This window comes from Mus caroli, chromosome 1 (assembly GCF_900094665.2).
Source record: "Mus caroli chromosome 1, CAROLI_EIJ_v1.1, whole genome shotgun sequence".
NCBI lineage: Eukaryota > Metazoa > Chordata > Mammalia > Rodentia > Muridae > Mus > Mus caroli.
This window is the reverse complement of record NC_034570.1, coordinates 164,354,806-164,369,177: the sequence shown is the minus strand read 5'-3', so window position 1 is coordinate 164,369,177 and position 14,372 is coordinate 164,354,806. Positions and strand designations below refer to the sequence as shown.

The following is a 14,372-nucleotide window of genomic DNA, read 5'->3' as shown; positions in this document are numbered from 1 at the left end:
TTCTTCTTCTCTCTCTCTCTCTCTCTCTCTCTCTCTCTCTCTCTCTCTCTCTCTCTCTCTCTCAAATATTTCATGATAGTTAAAACAAAGCTTTTGGAGGTTAGAACTGAGTTTGAATTATAGCTTAGCATTTTGTAAAACATCTATACTTAGACAAGTCACTTAAATACTCTTAGCCAATTTTCTTTCTTTTGTAACAAATGATAACAATGAATGTTACAGATTACTCTTCTTTTTCTATAGTTTATTTTTTTTTATTCAATTTACATCCTAATATCCCTCCTCTTCTCCAGTCCCACTGTTCAGATCCAGGCAGTCTAAGTATGGAGAAGGGGATCCAGCTGCAGAGAACAAAGACCAAGACGGGGCCATGTACTACTTCTTAGGGGTACTGCATGATCACCAAGCTGCATATGTACTACAGATAGTAGGGGGTCTAGGTCCAGCTCCTGCATGTTCCCTGGTTGGTGACCCCCACGGGCCCATTTTAGTTGAATTTTGAGATCTTCTTGTGGTGCCCTTGGCCCCCCAGCTTGCTCACTTCTATCTCCCACTCTTCCACAAGACTCACAGAGCTATGTCTTATGTTTGGCTGTGTCTGTTTCCATTTATTGCTGGATAAAGCATCCCAGGAGACAGATATGCTAGGTTCCTGTCTGGGAACACAGCTGAGTAGCCAGGTGTGGTGGCACACACCTTTAATCCCAGCAGTTGGGAGGCAGAAGCAGGCAGCTTTCTGAGTTCGAGGCCAGCCTAGTCTACAAAGTGAGTTCCAGGACAGCCAGGGCTATACAGAGAAACCTTGTCAAAACAAAACAAAACAAAACAAAACAAAACAAAACAAAACAAAACAAAACAAAACAAAACAAAACAAACAAACAAACAAAAACCCCAAAACCACAGCTGAGTATTATTAATAGTGTCAAGCATTGGCTTTCTCACCTGGGATGGAAGAGGCTCCCAGGAGCCCACAGAGGTGACCCATGTTGAGATTCCTACCAGTGGGGGGTAGAGAGATTAAGTGGCCACCTCCTATAATCAGGTGGGTTATCCAGTGGAGGGAGGGGGACATCTGCCTACACACAAATATTCAACCCAAAATTTCAACCTATAAAATGATAGGTGTAAAGATGGAGCAAGTTAAGGAAATAGTCATCCTTTATTTCTTTTGATATAGGAGACAGTGCAGTGTCTTAAAATATGAATGTGTAATAAGTAGAAAGTTGCACTGTTAGTATCACAAAATACAAATACAAGCATGAATTTATAGTTATTTTATTTTTACAAGAATATTGTGTTAATAAATTCAGTGAAAACTTTTGTTAAATAAGTATGCTTACAGTGAACAGAGAATGTGTTAGTAGCTCTCACTATCTCCAAGATAGAAACCATGTGTCCTGAATTCTGTGTACCTATGAAGGTTGTAGTTACAAAGTTCCATTAATGTCACCACACCACAAGTTTTAACTCCTTCATTTCCTATATTTTTCTTCTGAGGAAAGTATACAGATAAGAATTAGCTAAATCAATTTCTAAAGTTGTTGTTGCAATATAAAAGTTAAAAATGTGGTGGTCAGAGAAGGATATGAAATAATTTTTTTATGCAACAGTGAGTCGTAAGTATCACTTTAATAACAATACTGCAACAAAGGATGGCAAGGTGTTTGTTAAGTACTTAAGGAGAATTAAAGACCCAATGTTTCCCTGAAGATTTTGTGAAATCACAAATTTCAAGCGAACACACAGACTTAGGATGTGTAATAATAAGTAAAATCACACATTTTCAGAAAGAAATGATGACACATATAGTTCAAGACTATTGCCTGAATCCCTGTGTTGTTTTACTCTCATTCCAATAACAGAGAATGCTGTGGAGTCTTGTTTGACCTCTTCGACCCACAGCATAAAACTTTTCTCATTTTCATCCCTTTCCTTTGCATATAAATGGCATTAGCTGTTGAAATGTAAAACTTTCCTTTTTACTTTTGCCTTTCTATAAAAATGTAAGAATTCAGGTGGAAGATTGATGTACAGAAACAAGAATAGTGGGCTGACAACTACAGGGTTTGCGTTGGTGGAAGGAAAAGAGGTAAGAGTTTGTCGGTATAAAAGAATAATGAGCTTCATCCCACCCACATTGACGTGTATGTCCCAGACAAAATTATTCCTTATGAAACATGTATGGCAAGGTTTGTAAGCAAAGGAAGTCCACCACACTGTACCATAAAGAATATGGAATTTTTAAAGCCAAGGAAAGAAAGGGCTTGTATATACATTTCTTGTTCATTATGTTGGCCTGTTAGCTACAACAATCAAAACTTAGTGTGATGATGTTGGTTTATTAGTTCAATAGATATTTATTATATGCATTGCTCAATATGCATGGCATATGAGAGTATACTAAAAACAAAGATTAAATTTTAATTCATTATAAAAAACTGATAATTGTTGTATAAGCTAACTCAGTGGTTATTGATCAAAATACAAATAACTAATTTATAGGTTAGGGTTGTTTAATTCTATACATAGTGGCACAATAGAGAGAATTTTGTCTTATGAAGATTTTATACTTAGCATATTCTCAAGAAGCAACTTTTGTTTTGTTTGTTTTTTTTTCACTTTTGAGACAGGATCTCTCTATGCAGCCTGGCTATCTTGGAACTCTCTAAATAGACCTGGTTGGCCTTGAACTCACAGAGATGTCCCTGCCTCTGCCTCTCAAGTTCTGGGATTCAAGGTGTGAGCCTCTACAGCAGCTTTGTTGACATCCCTGTTTGTTGTTCATTTGAGCTGAGAGTCAATCGCTTAGTCTCATGTATTCTAGATCAGCACTCTAACAACTGAATTTCAGTCCAAGTATTCAAATAACTGTTTAGGCTATGTTAAAAGTAAAGTGTTTGCCAGGGTAACTTGAGCAAAATTAAGTTACTGAACATAACTTGAATGGCATAACATTCAACTGATGAAATGACACTCAAAAATATGTTGGATTGGATAAAGACTAAAAAGAAGCTATTAAGTTTAGGGACTGGGGAGATGGGTCAGTTACCTAAAATGTTTGCCATTAAACAAGAGCTGGTCCAGCACCTGGGGTGTGGAAACAAATGAATCCTTAGGCTTGCAGCTAGTCAATTCAGCTAATGGGGGAACTCCTGATTCAGTGAGAGACCTTGTCTCAAAAATTAAGGTGGAGAAGAATACATCTAATGTTTACTTCTGAACTCATCACACATGAACACATGCATTCTCCATACATATACACAATAATCTAATTTAGTTATTTATAAATTTTGTGTATTAGGGATATTTAGGAATCAAGGTTCAGTAAAAGGCTGATAAAAAAAAATTCTGAGAAGTGAGAATGAAAGAGAACCAACATGTCCCTCTGAAGAAGAGATGTTAAGGGAGGTTTCTGCTCTTGCCAATTAAGATGCCAGCTTGACCTATGTGCTTTTTTATGGCTTCTTTTATTTCTTTGTTTCTAAGGCTATAGATGATGGGGTTGAAGAAGGGGGATAGAACTGCAAAGGCCAGAGCAATGGCAGTGTCCCAGAACAAGGAGTAGGTAGCAGAGAAGCGAAGATACATGAGAGCCACGCTACCAAAGAAGAGCAAAAAGACAGTAAGGTGCGAGACGCATGTGGAAAATGCTTTACGGCGGCCTTCAGCTGAACGGATGCGCAGAATCACAGCCACAATACCAACATAGGACATGAAAATGAGCATCACTGCCGTAATTATCTCCACAGCATGGACAATATCTACCACCTGAATCATGACGATGGTGTGGGTATCTGTGCAGGCCAGGCGCAGCACCGGGAGGAAGTCACAGAAGATATGCTCAAGGTGATTAGAGCCACAAAAAGGCAGTGTGGAGATCCAGGCAATCTCAGGGAGGGGTGTGAGAAAGCCACAGACACAGCAACCGAGGGTCAGCTGGGCACACAGTCTGGAAGTCATAATGGTAGGATAATGAAGAGGGCTGCAGATAGCCAGGTATCGATCAAAGGCCATAGCCGTCAAGAGACAAACCTCACTGATGCCTGTGGAATGGAAGAAATACATCTGCAGGACACAACCATTCAAGGTAATACTCCTTCGTTCACTAAGCAGGCTAGAGAGCATCTTTGGGATGGTGGCTGTGGTGTACCATATCTCCAGGAAGGAAAGGGCACTGATGAAGAAATACATGGGTGTGTGGAGGTGTGCATTGAGCTGGACCACTGTGATGATAACCAGGTTCCCAACGATAATGAAAGCATAGATGAAGAGCAGTGGGATGAAGCAGATGACAGAATCTCCCCAGGAGCAAGGGAAAGCAGAAAAAATGAACTCCTGAGCAGTGGTCCAATTGGAGAACTCCATCTCCAAGTGAGAAATGAAAGTGTCAACAACTCCCAGAGCACTCAAGCTTTTCAGGAAGTGTCCACTATAGTTCTGTGGTAAAACACACTTACCAAAAGCCAGGCTTTGAGAAGACACTTGCACTGTGGATGTAGAGGAAGAGAAATGAATAATAACATCATATGTACTCCATAATGGCGTTCAATCAAATATGTTATAAGGGAAAAAATAGATTATACAACTTGTGTTTAGACATTTTCAAATACTAGCATGAATCAGAATTAGTGGGTTGTCAAAGCTCAGACTCTTGGTGCTGTTACTAAAAGTTTTTTTCAGGAGGTCTGAGGTAGAAACTGAAGATTTGCAGGCAATGATCAGAAATCCTGATGCTCAGAAAAATCATATTTTAAAACCATCATGCTTAGACATCTGGAGGGAAACCTGAAGAAATGGGAATTTTAAAAATGATGCTCATTCTGAATTCAAATCTTATGGATTCCCCAATAGAATTCTTGCTTTCAGATCAGTGAATCTGACTCTTAACACGTGATCTGGAATGGTTTTTTTCCCCTTTCATCAAAAGTAGATTATTTTCATACAGTATATTCTGATTATGGTTTTTCCTCTTCTTAATTCTCTCAGTTCCTTCCTTCTTCCCCACCCATCTTAATCTTTTTGTCTCTTGTTAGAAAACAAACAGGTATCTAAGGGACAATAATAAGCCATCACTGGGGATTTCTACCCATCTTTCTTCCCTTTCTTCTAATTATCTCACCTCCTTATATGTATTATGCTTAATATGGTTCATAAGATAAACTACACTGGTGTCTTTATGTTGTTTGTTATTTAAAGGACGCACCACTCTTTTTACTCCTATCTCATTTTTGTCTTATGTAGGAGAGACTTGAAGGTGCTTTAAGTTGGAAGTCTTTGATAAAAATGACAGTTTGTGAGAATTGAATATGTTAAGCTGTCAGTATAGGGTTGCCTTTATAATTTTGTGGGGCAGCTTAGTGGGAAGGGAGAGCTGTAGACTGGTTTTGATTAGAACACTCTATAGTACAAAGCATTGTCCTGGTAACTGACTCTCTTCTCACAATAATTTATTTCACCTCTATGGTTTATTTTTCTGTTAGTATCAAATATGTTCATTTGGAGGACACTGCATTTCTACTTAAGACTATTTCTTTCTTCACATAAAGATTTTTCTAGTGTCATAAGTAATCATCCTCTCTATTTTCCCAATCACTTTAAATAAATTACCTATTTTCAGCTTCTTATATTAGTTTCCACTCATTTCCATAGGCCAGGTATTTTAATTTTTTTTATCCCCCAAGTATATAAATAACTCAAAATTCTGCTCTCATTTTATTTTCTCATCTCTATTCCTTTCCATTCAGAAGAGTCATTTTAATTCAACATTTCATTTCTTCAAGATTCCCAGTATCCTTTGGCCTTTGTTCTTTTATATTAACAATAATTAATCTCTGGTCTGACTCTCTATCTTGGTCTCACATTGACTCTCCAGTGTTTAAGCACCACGATTGTGTCACAAAACCACCCCCTGAAAAATCACACCAAGTTTCTAAACCTCAGGACCTCAGAGTGTAACTGCATTTCACACACAGCATCTAAATGGACTTGAGTTAAAATAAGGCCATTAGGGTTGATGCTACTCTGCATAGACTAGTGTGTCTATGAGAAAATACTTGGACACGTGTGTGTGTGTGTGTGTGTGTGTGTGTGTAAAAGTTGAGGAAGACTCCAGGAAAGATGGGCATTTATTACCCAAGCAGACGGGCCTCAGAGAAGAAAAGCCTTAAGTGCAACCTTCTAGTTCTACTTTCTAAACATCTGTAAGAGGAGACTCTCTTTCCAGAAATATCTGTTTCTTATTTCCTTTCAACATCTGTTTGTTTCCTAACCAAGTTCAAGTGTTCCTTGTAGCCTTTGCATCTCTGCTTACTCTATTACTTATGAAATATGTATGTATATGGTAGGAGAATCTGAGTTATTATCTTATCTGTGCTTATCTGTATCTATCCTCTATCCTATCTATTTATCCACCATTTCTCTTTCTCCCTCTCTCTCCCTCTCCCTCCCTCTCTCTCTCTCTCTCTCTCTCTCTCTCACACACACACACACACACACACACACACACACATATCTATCTGCTTATCATACATGTTAATTATTTAAAATGTTTTCCAATTTTCCTGATTTTTTTTAAAAAATGCAAATAACTGTATTTTTAAATATAAGTATTGATGTCCTCAACAGTAACTATCATGTCTTCTAACTCTGGCCTTCAGAGCATGGTTCTAAAATGTGGATTTGACACTTGCTCAAGAATGCAGCTTCCAAGTAGACCCAGACCTTTCTGAAATCTCTAAATTCTAAATTCATGCTGTTATGCCACAGAAAGCATGGGGAGAACCTGACCAAAAGCAGCAATTTTCATCTTTACCCACTGAATCTATACCTGTACAAATTTCCCTTGTGGTGAGTCTAGTACAGCTGTCAGTGACATCAACTTTCTAAACCTAGAGTAACATTTCTGAAACATGTCAGAAATCCAAACCAGTTCCTGTGAATGGTCCAGGTCTGTGTAAAAGTTAAAGCAGCCCTTTGTATAGAGAAACCTCCTAACCGAACCTTTTTATGTTGTACTGGCTCATCCCAGAATATTCTTTCACATCTTTCAAAAGCCATCTCAAAGGTTATTCACAGTACCTAGAGACCCAGCGGTACCACCATCTGCTTTAGTGTGTGTGTATTGCTGTTGTTTTGTTTTGATTTTTCCCTATGTGTCTTCCATCTCCCCTCCAAATAGTTAATCCACTAACCTTGCTGCCATTGGAGTCCAAAATCAGAATAAACATGAATGAAGAAGACTCTACCTTTGCTACACTGTTGTTTGTGAAGTCTCTAACTGCCATGAGAGAACCAACTTCCTTCACGATGCTTCCACTTAAGTCCTCTATCTAAGCTCAATTTCTTTCATAAAGTCAGTGATAGACAATCTGAATCTCCTTTGTGGATCTTCTCCCCCTTTCTTCCCTTCTTTTGTTCCTTAAATGAGTAAAATGATTGACTCTCTTGGGAATTGTACATAAATGATTCAAGATTAGAAGAAAACAATCGTACCCATAATGGCTTCAGTTGGGAAAAAAAAAGAGTTCAGGCTAGTAATTAGGAGAATTTCAGGCCTAAGGATCCCTGGCTCATTTCAAATGGGCTTGGGAGCTTGAGACATGAGAATAAGTTTACTCTTTGGTTTTCATTTACTCCTCCCTTTTCTGTGACTTTCCTAACAGTGTTGATGTTTTAGTGAATCAAAATGAGGAAGGTCTAGGACTCAGATTTGCATGGTGTTGGTACTGTCAGGGAGATGCATGGAACAATGAAAAGAGGAGTAATTATATACTTAAATATTGGTGGCCTCTCATTTATACATAATGACAAATCTGGTAAATATACAAGTTGCATTGCATTGTAAATTTACTGAAAACCCCCTAAATTGTGATATTTAACATTTATAAATTATAATATACCATGGTACACTATTCTTTTAGATTTTAAAACATTATAAGATCAATTAAATATATAGACACTTTTCCCCCTCCAGGGAAAATGGTAATAATGATTTACACTGATTTTTTAAATTGATTTTGAAAAAACCAATGTTCAAAGATTCAGGATCCTCACAAAATATACAATATCCTCTAGAGTACACAAATATGAAGATTATGACAGCACTCTTCTAAAGGGTGCATTTCACAAACCAAGTCCCATTCACAAAATTACATTGCTATATTTATTTTGAATCTCAGGGCACTCATGGGGATCTCAGACATTGCTCTAACTAAAAGTTGTTCTCATCTGCTACAACTAAATGAGATTTCCTTTCCATGCAGGAAAGCTACTACTAAAGTTATGTATGAAGGAAAAATATATTTCCTACATAAGAATAGATTACTTTGGAGACAGTTAAGTTAAGTTAGCATGAAGTTAAAAATTCATGCTACATCGTTGTCATAAAGATGCATCAAAATAAAAACCATAGAGTTGTCAAAACTAAAATAAAAAGTTTCAGAATAAAAATTAACAGAAGAATAAGCAGATGAATATTCACTATAAATACAAGTTTACATATTAATAGTTAAATAAGCAAATAAAAATTAAACATCAAGAAAAGGAGAGTAGAAGCAGATCTGGAGCCATATGAATTAATAAACAGAGAAAAGACATGTGTAGTAAGAGTGAGAATGTACAGAAACTAACAGTGAAGACCTGGAGTAGTTATCATATTGGACAAGGGCATAGGTAAAGAAATATTGAGATCTCTAAAGCACACTATGTACTTCAGTGTCTCCTCATTATTTGGCACTTTCTCTGCCATTATCCCCCTACTCAGACAAACTTTCATCAACCTTGATTAGCTCCAACTGTTCATCACCCCAGTCTTCATTATCACCCTCTACTAGACCCCACTTCTGATCTGCCCCAGACTCCATCTTCAGGCTGTTCTCACCTTTCCAAATAGAGCTGAGGTTCTTCACCACTTGTGATTTCCTGTTTCCCATCTCTTGACTGTTTGCTCCATCTTTCTTTAATTTTCCTTCTCCTGAAACTTTCTAGTACACAACCCACTGTGTTTTATCTGGATCAGCTTCTTCTCAATATCCCATAGGCCATCTCCATTACATTTTAAAGGCTTGAAAGAGGATCCAGCTGTCCAGTCATAGAACTGAAGCCATTTTTGTCTTGGTGAAAAGTATTCTTATACACGATAATGTTTAGAAGACATCACAATAGAGATAGGAGGAGGAAGAAAAAGAAAAGGAGGGAAAACTAAAGAAAGAGAAAGAGTAATTTAAGGAGGATATAGCACTGAGATAAGGCAGCTATCCTGGGCAAGCCTAACTATGAAACAGTATGTCTGAGGACTGTCCATTAACTCCTCAATAGCCAAGTAAGAGAAATATCAATCTAGACGTATGAGACAGAAAGTTGCCTATTGCCTGCAATCCACTGAGTACACTTGCTGCAAGGTTATACATCTACACTTTTTATAAGAATGTATAATTCACATTATACTTTTCATAAGAATGTGGAATTCAACATATCAGAATCTTTTTTTAGTTACACTACAACTTCATTTTACAAATGATCAAATCAATAGGCTCCACAAAATACAGAGATCAGATTGAAACTATAGACCTGATATTATGACACAAATCATATTTACAGTCTTACATTCATGCGTTTGTTGTACAACTGTTTATGTAGCCAATGTTTTATCAGTTGTGATAAATATATTCAAATTTTTATGTAATATGTAACTTCTTGACATTTATCTTGAGTCAATATTTTAGAAAAGGAATTTTATGCAAGAATATAACTTAACTGGATTTATAATGACAATAATACAGAGAAATATAAAATTTTAAATTAGAGAAAATGTATAACACATCACTATAATATTTTACAATTAAGCTATAGTAAATATTTGGTGGGTACATAAACCTTAGTATAAAATTCCTGGTTTTACAAATATAAGCTATGAAGTCACATATGCTTAATATTAAATATGCTACTACAAAATTATGTGTTTTGCACTTCAGTCAAAAGGAAACATGAAAAATATTTTAGAGTGATAAATGAAATACATGTATTTATACCATCTCAGTTTACTCATATTGACTTTATGTAAAAATCAATTTCCTTTTATAGTGTTTGACACAATACCAAATAGAGCCTATGATGTCCTGCTGATGAAATTTTACAGTCATAGCACATGGATATATGTGTCTTAAACAATTAGAACAGTAACTAGAAAGGAAACAAAGTTGTAAGTGAACATCTACAGGTTAGATGCAAGGAAGGTTTTCTTTTTTTCCAAAGCTTGTTATAAGGTTTTGGTTTATTAATAACTCAACAACAGAGAGAGGCATTGCAACATAAGTTGGTAAAAATGCTAATGTTATTGTAAAGATCTTAGTGAAGATTACAGTGGCCAAGAATCTGACTCAGAAAAGGGATACCCGTAAATGTTCTTCATAGTTTTACACTTGACTATTCTGAAATGAATATATATTTATTTGTCAATGGTTGACAAAGTTAAGGCAAAACATGTTAATTTCATAATCTTGGTGATTTCTCAGCAGATAGAATTTATATGACCATCTATTAGCTCATTGGAGAAAGTGGTTGATCAATTGCCTAATGTTTGAAATTGCAGTCATTCTTCAGCATCGGGTTTTTAGAAAAGGATCTTTAATTTTAAAAGGCAGTAGTATAAATTACCTATGTGATTCATTGGATACTTTTTGAGAACAAAAGAGTTTGTTAATTGCATCTTTCATGTCCTTATTTCTCAGGCTGTATATAATAGGATTGAAAAGAGGGGCAAACACAGAAAATGTAAGAGCAATTGTGTTGTCCCAGAATGGTGTATAGGTGGCAGAGAATCGAAGATACATAAGGGCCACACTGCCAAAAAACAAGAGGAAGACAGCAATGTGGGCAGCACAAGTGGAAAAAGCTTTTTTGCGACCTTCTATTGAGGAGATGCTCAGGATAACAACAATAATTCTTATGTAAGAAAGAGAAATAATCAGACTTGTGATCAGAATAGCGAGAGCATGTATCACATCTTGAACCAAGATCACCGAGGCATCTGTACAGGCTAACTTCAACAAAGGGGTAAAATCACAAAATATCTGAGTGATTTGATTGGGGCCACAAAAAGGTAGAGTAGAAATCCACACAATCTCAGGTAGAAGGATGAGGAAGCCAAATACACAAGAACCAGCAGTGAGCTGAGCACAGAGCCTGGGTGTCATGATGTTTGGGTAGCGGAGTGGATTACAGATGGCAACATACCTGTCAATAGCCATGACAGTCAGAAGGGTCCCTTCGGTATTTCCAAGTGAATGGAAGAAGTACATCTGCAAGAGGCAGCCAATGAAGGAAATGGTCTTTTGCTCACTGATCAGATTGGAGAGCATCTTAGGTATGGTAGCTGTTGTATACCACATCTCAAGAAATGAGAAGATACTTATGAAATTGTACATGGGATTATGAAGACGAGTGTCCAACCTTACAGCAAAAAAGATCATCAGGTTTCCTGTCACAATAAAGATGTAAATGAACAATAGAGGAAAAAAGTACAGGAGGCCACCATTCTTGAGCTGGGGGAACCCAGTGAAGACAAACACAGTCACGGTAGATCGGTTTCCATTCTCCATATCACCATCTGAGTGACCTGTGAATGAGGGAAAAGCCACACTCAACTCACATGGAAGAAATTCAAAGCAGTACACATGTAAATATTGGGGCTGTCAGAACAGATGGCTGAGGACCTGAATTCCGGTTCATAGTGTTCATGTGGAAGTGCTGGCTGTTGACAGCCATACTTATAACCCCAATGCTGGGATGTGGAGACATAGGACCACAGAAGTTTGATAGCCAGCCAGATAGCCACATGGGTGAAATTCAGTTTCAGTGAGAGTACCTGTCTGAAAAAAATAAGGTAGGAAATGTTGGAAGACAACACCTGACATTGACCTCTAGTTTCTTCTTGCATATGCATGAATACACATACTTAATTTGTGCACACACATGCAAGCATGTACATACACATATGTAAATGTCACTATATATTATATATATTTCCCTTTAGAGGGGATTTGTGATTCTCAGTTTTTAATATTCAAAACACAGAATAACTTGCCTATATCTCTACTTTTGTGTGAGAGTATTATAATGATTAATAGAATGGATTCATGTCAAACATACTGAGCCTGAATTTTCATTCTGTCCACTATTAACTGGAGAGTGGGCAAGTTACCTAATCCCTCTGAGTCTTATGTCTTCCAGTGCACATGAAAAGTACTTGTGTTTAGAAGTTTTAATCAAATAAGTTAATTTATGAAAGAACTCATTATTGATATTTATGGTATTTATTTCCTTTTTAGATGGGCTGTGTGAGAGAATTATCCTAGATATTTCTCCTTCAGATTGTGATACTTTCAAAACAATTTATGAAGTAGTTTTTTTCCCATTTTTGCTATTCAGAAACCATTTTGCCTTATGTATCCCTGCCATACCAATATCAAATAAGTGGAAATAGAGTCCTTAGGTTATGATAATATTTGGAATCAGACACAGAAGCCTACTATTCTTCAAAACGTTTTGCTATTGATTTCCAATAAACCATCATTCCTGTGTTTTCCATTTTTATAGCAACATTTTAAAGATTATTTGTTACTTAAATCATAATTTTATGCTTTTATGTGTTGACATTCATGTTCATTGCTCATTCTTTAAGTCTGCAGGAACACTAGTTAAGACCTGGTTCTTAATATCTGGTCAATACACACTTTCAGTTGGAGAAAATACTCTCCCATCAATTTCCATTGTCCCACATTTCCATGTATAACATTCTTCATCTTCACTTTTTCATATTTCACTGTGGCAGTTTCAAAATTCATCATGATATACTCTATAGAGCTGTGGTGAGTTTTACCTGACTAACTCTGATCTATCCTGAAGTTGCAATTCAGATCTTTTCTTTCAAGAAAAGGCCATTGATACTAGTGTCATTTCCTCCACATATTTAAACACACACACACACACACACACACACACACACACACACACACACTCTCACAGGCATGCATGCATGCATGCACATACATGCACATGTGCCCACACGTGTACTCCTTAGTTTTTCTTTTCACATTCATCCTCTATATGGTCTCTAACAGAATCCTGACACTGTTGCTGCAGGTTTTTTGTTTGTTTTTGGTTTTGTTTTGTTTTGTTTTGTTTTTGTCACTGGATTCTATTAGTGCATAGTTTACCCTCAGTAGAGATTAGAAACTTGGAAATAGTTTCTTTTCCAATGAAAACAACTTGAATTGAATGTAAAAGCACAGTTAAAACAGTATAAATCTGTAAAGTAGGCAGATGAGAAGGGAAATTGTCATCACTTACACTCATGGAGTGGAGCACAGGATGAATAACTGATTACTATTGCTTATGTCATTCCACAGAGCCTAGAGCTCGAAAGATGAAATTTCTCATATGACTAAAACAAGCCACACCTCTCAAAGCTCTCACTGTTTGAACCTTCAACAGTCAGTTACTGAGGGTCTTATGCCAAGTAAGAGAAATGAACACTCACCTTTGACCTCAGAAATGCCAAACTCACCTCTGTTAAATAGTCAGGTTTTTTTACTCTGCCCCTGTGAATCTCTGTCCCTGTTCTTTCAGCACCTCTAAAAAGTTCTTATAAGCATCCTTGGGTCCATCCCGTAGGGAATGTGAGTTCCAGTGAGATTTTATTCCCTCAAGAATACAGAGGAAACACTTCCCTCCTGGGGTCAACTGAGAGATGAACATGTTCTGTACTTTCTGTTAATTAGATCCTTGGGTCAGGAGAGTCAGTGTTGAGAGGAATCTTACAGATCCTGCTGAGCATTGTCATACCCTTTATCAGTGTTATGATTGAAAAAGTCATGCTCTACTTAGATATGACAGCAGGAACTGCTGGGCCAAAACAGCCATGTATGGATGCTGTTATTATTCTGTGTTGTAGAAAGAAAGAAGGAGGATGAGGGCAGTATTGGAGGTGATTTTCTGACAAGGGTCATGAATAAATTAATGCATAGAATAGAAGGAGATTTCTATTAAAAAATTCATGTGTTAGAAAACCATGCATGTTTCAAAAATGAAAATGAAAAACTCACTTTTTATTTTCTCAAAGGCTGCACGAAGTCTGTCTAAATTTGTTTTATTGATCTGCTGGATGCTTCCCATTTCTTATTTTTCACTAGAAAATGTGTCAATGGTTGATCTGTTTCCCTTATTCTATACTGTGTCTCCTACTCATTTTCTTCTTTTACTCCTATATCCCCCACCCCATTATTTCTCAAGGGGTGGCAGCACCAACAAATTATGGCTGCATTAAATTACCATCAAAATGGAATTGATTTTTCTCCATGGGAGAATAATTATAA

At 36.8% G+C, this 14,372-nt stretch overlaps 2 protein-coding genes across 2 annotated transcripts; both read right to left on the bottom strand.

Moving 5' to 3' along the window:
• Positions 1-3,378: 3,378 nt before the first annotated feature.
• LOC110302191 (olfactory receptor 6K2-like) lies at positions 3,379-4,412 on the bottom strand. The gene has a single exon (XM_021173006.1). The coding sequence runs from the start codon at positions 4,363-4,365 to the stop codon at positions 3,400-3,402; it is 966 nt and encodes a 321-aa protein (XP_021028665.1). The 5' UTR covers positions 4,366-4,412; the 3' UTR covers positions 3,379-3,399.
• Positions 4,413-10,590: 6,178 nt separating this feature from the next.
• On the bottom strand, positions 10,591-11,628 carry LOC110301795 (olfactory receptor 6K3-like). Its single transcript, XM_021172456.1, has one exon. The coding sequence runs from the start codon at positions 11,595-11,597 to the stop codon at positions 10,650-10,652; it is 948 nt and encodes a 315-aa protein (XP_021028115.1). The 5' UTR covers positions 11,598-11,628; the 3' UTR covers positions 10,591-10,649.
• Positions 11,629-14,372: the final 2,744 nt, after the last annotated feature.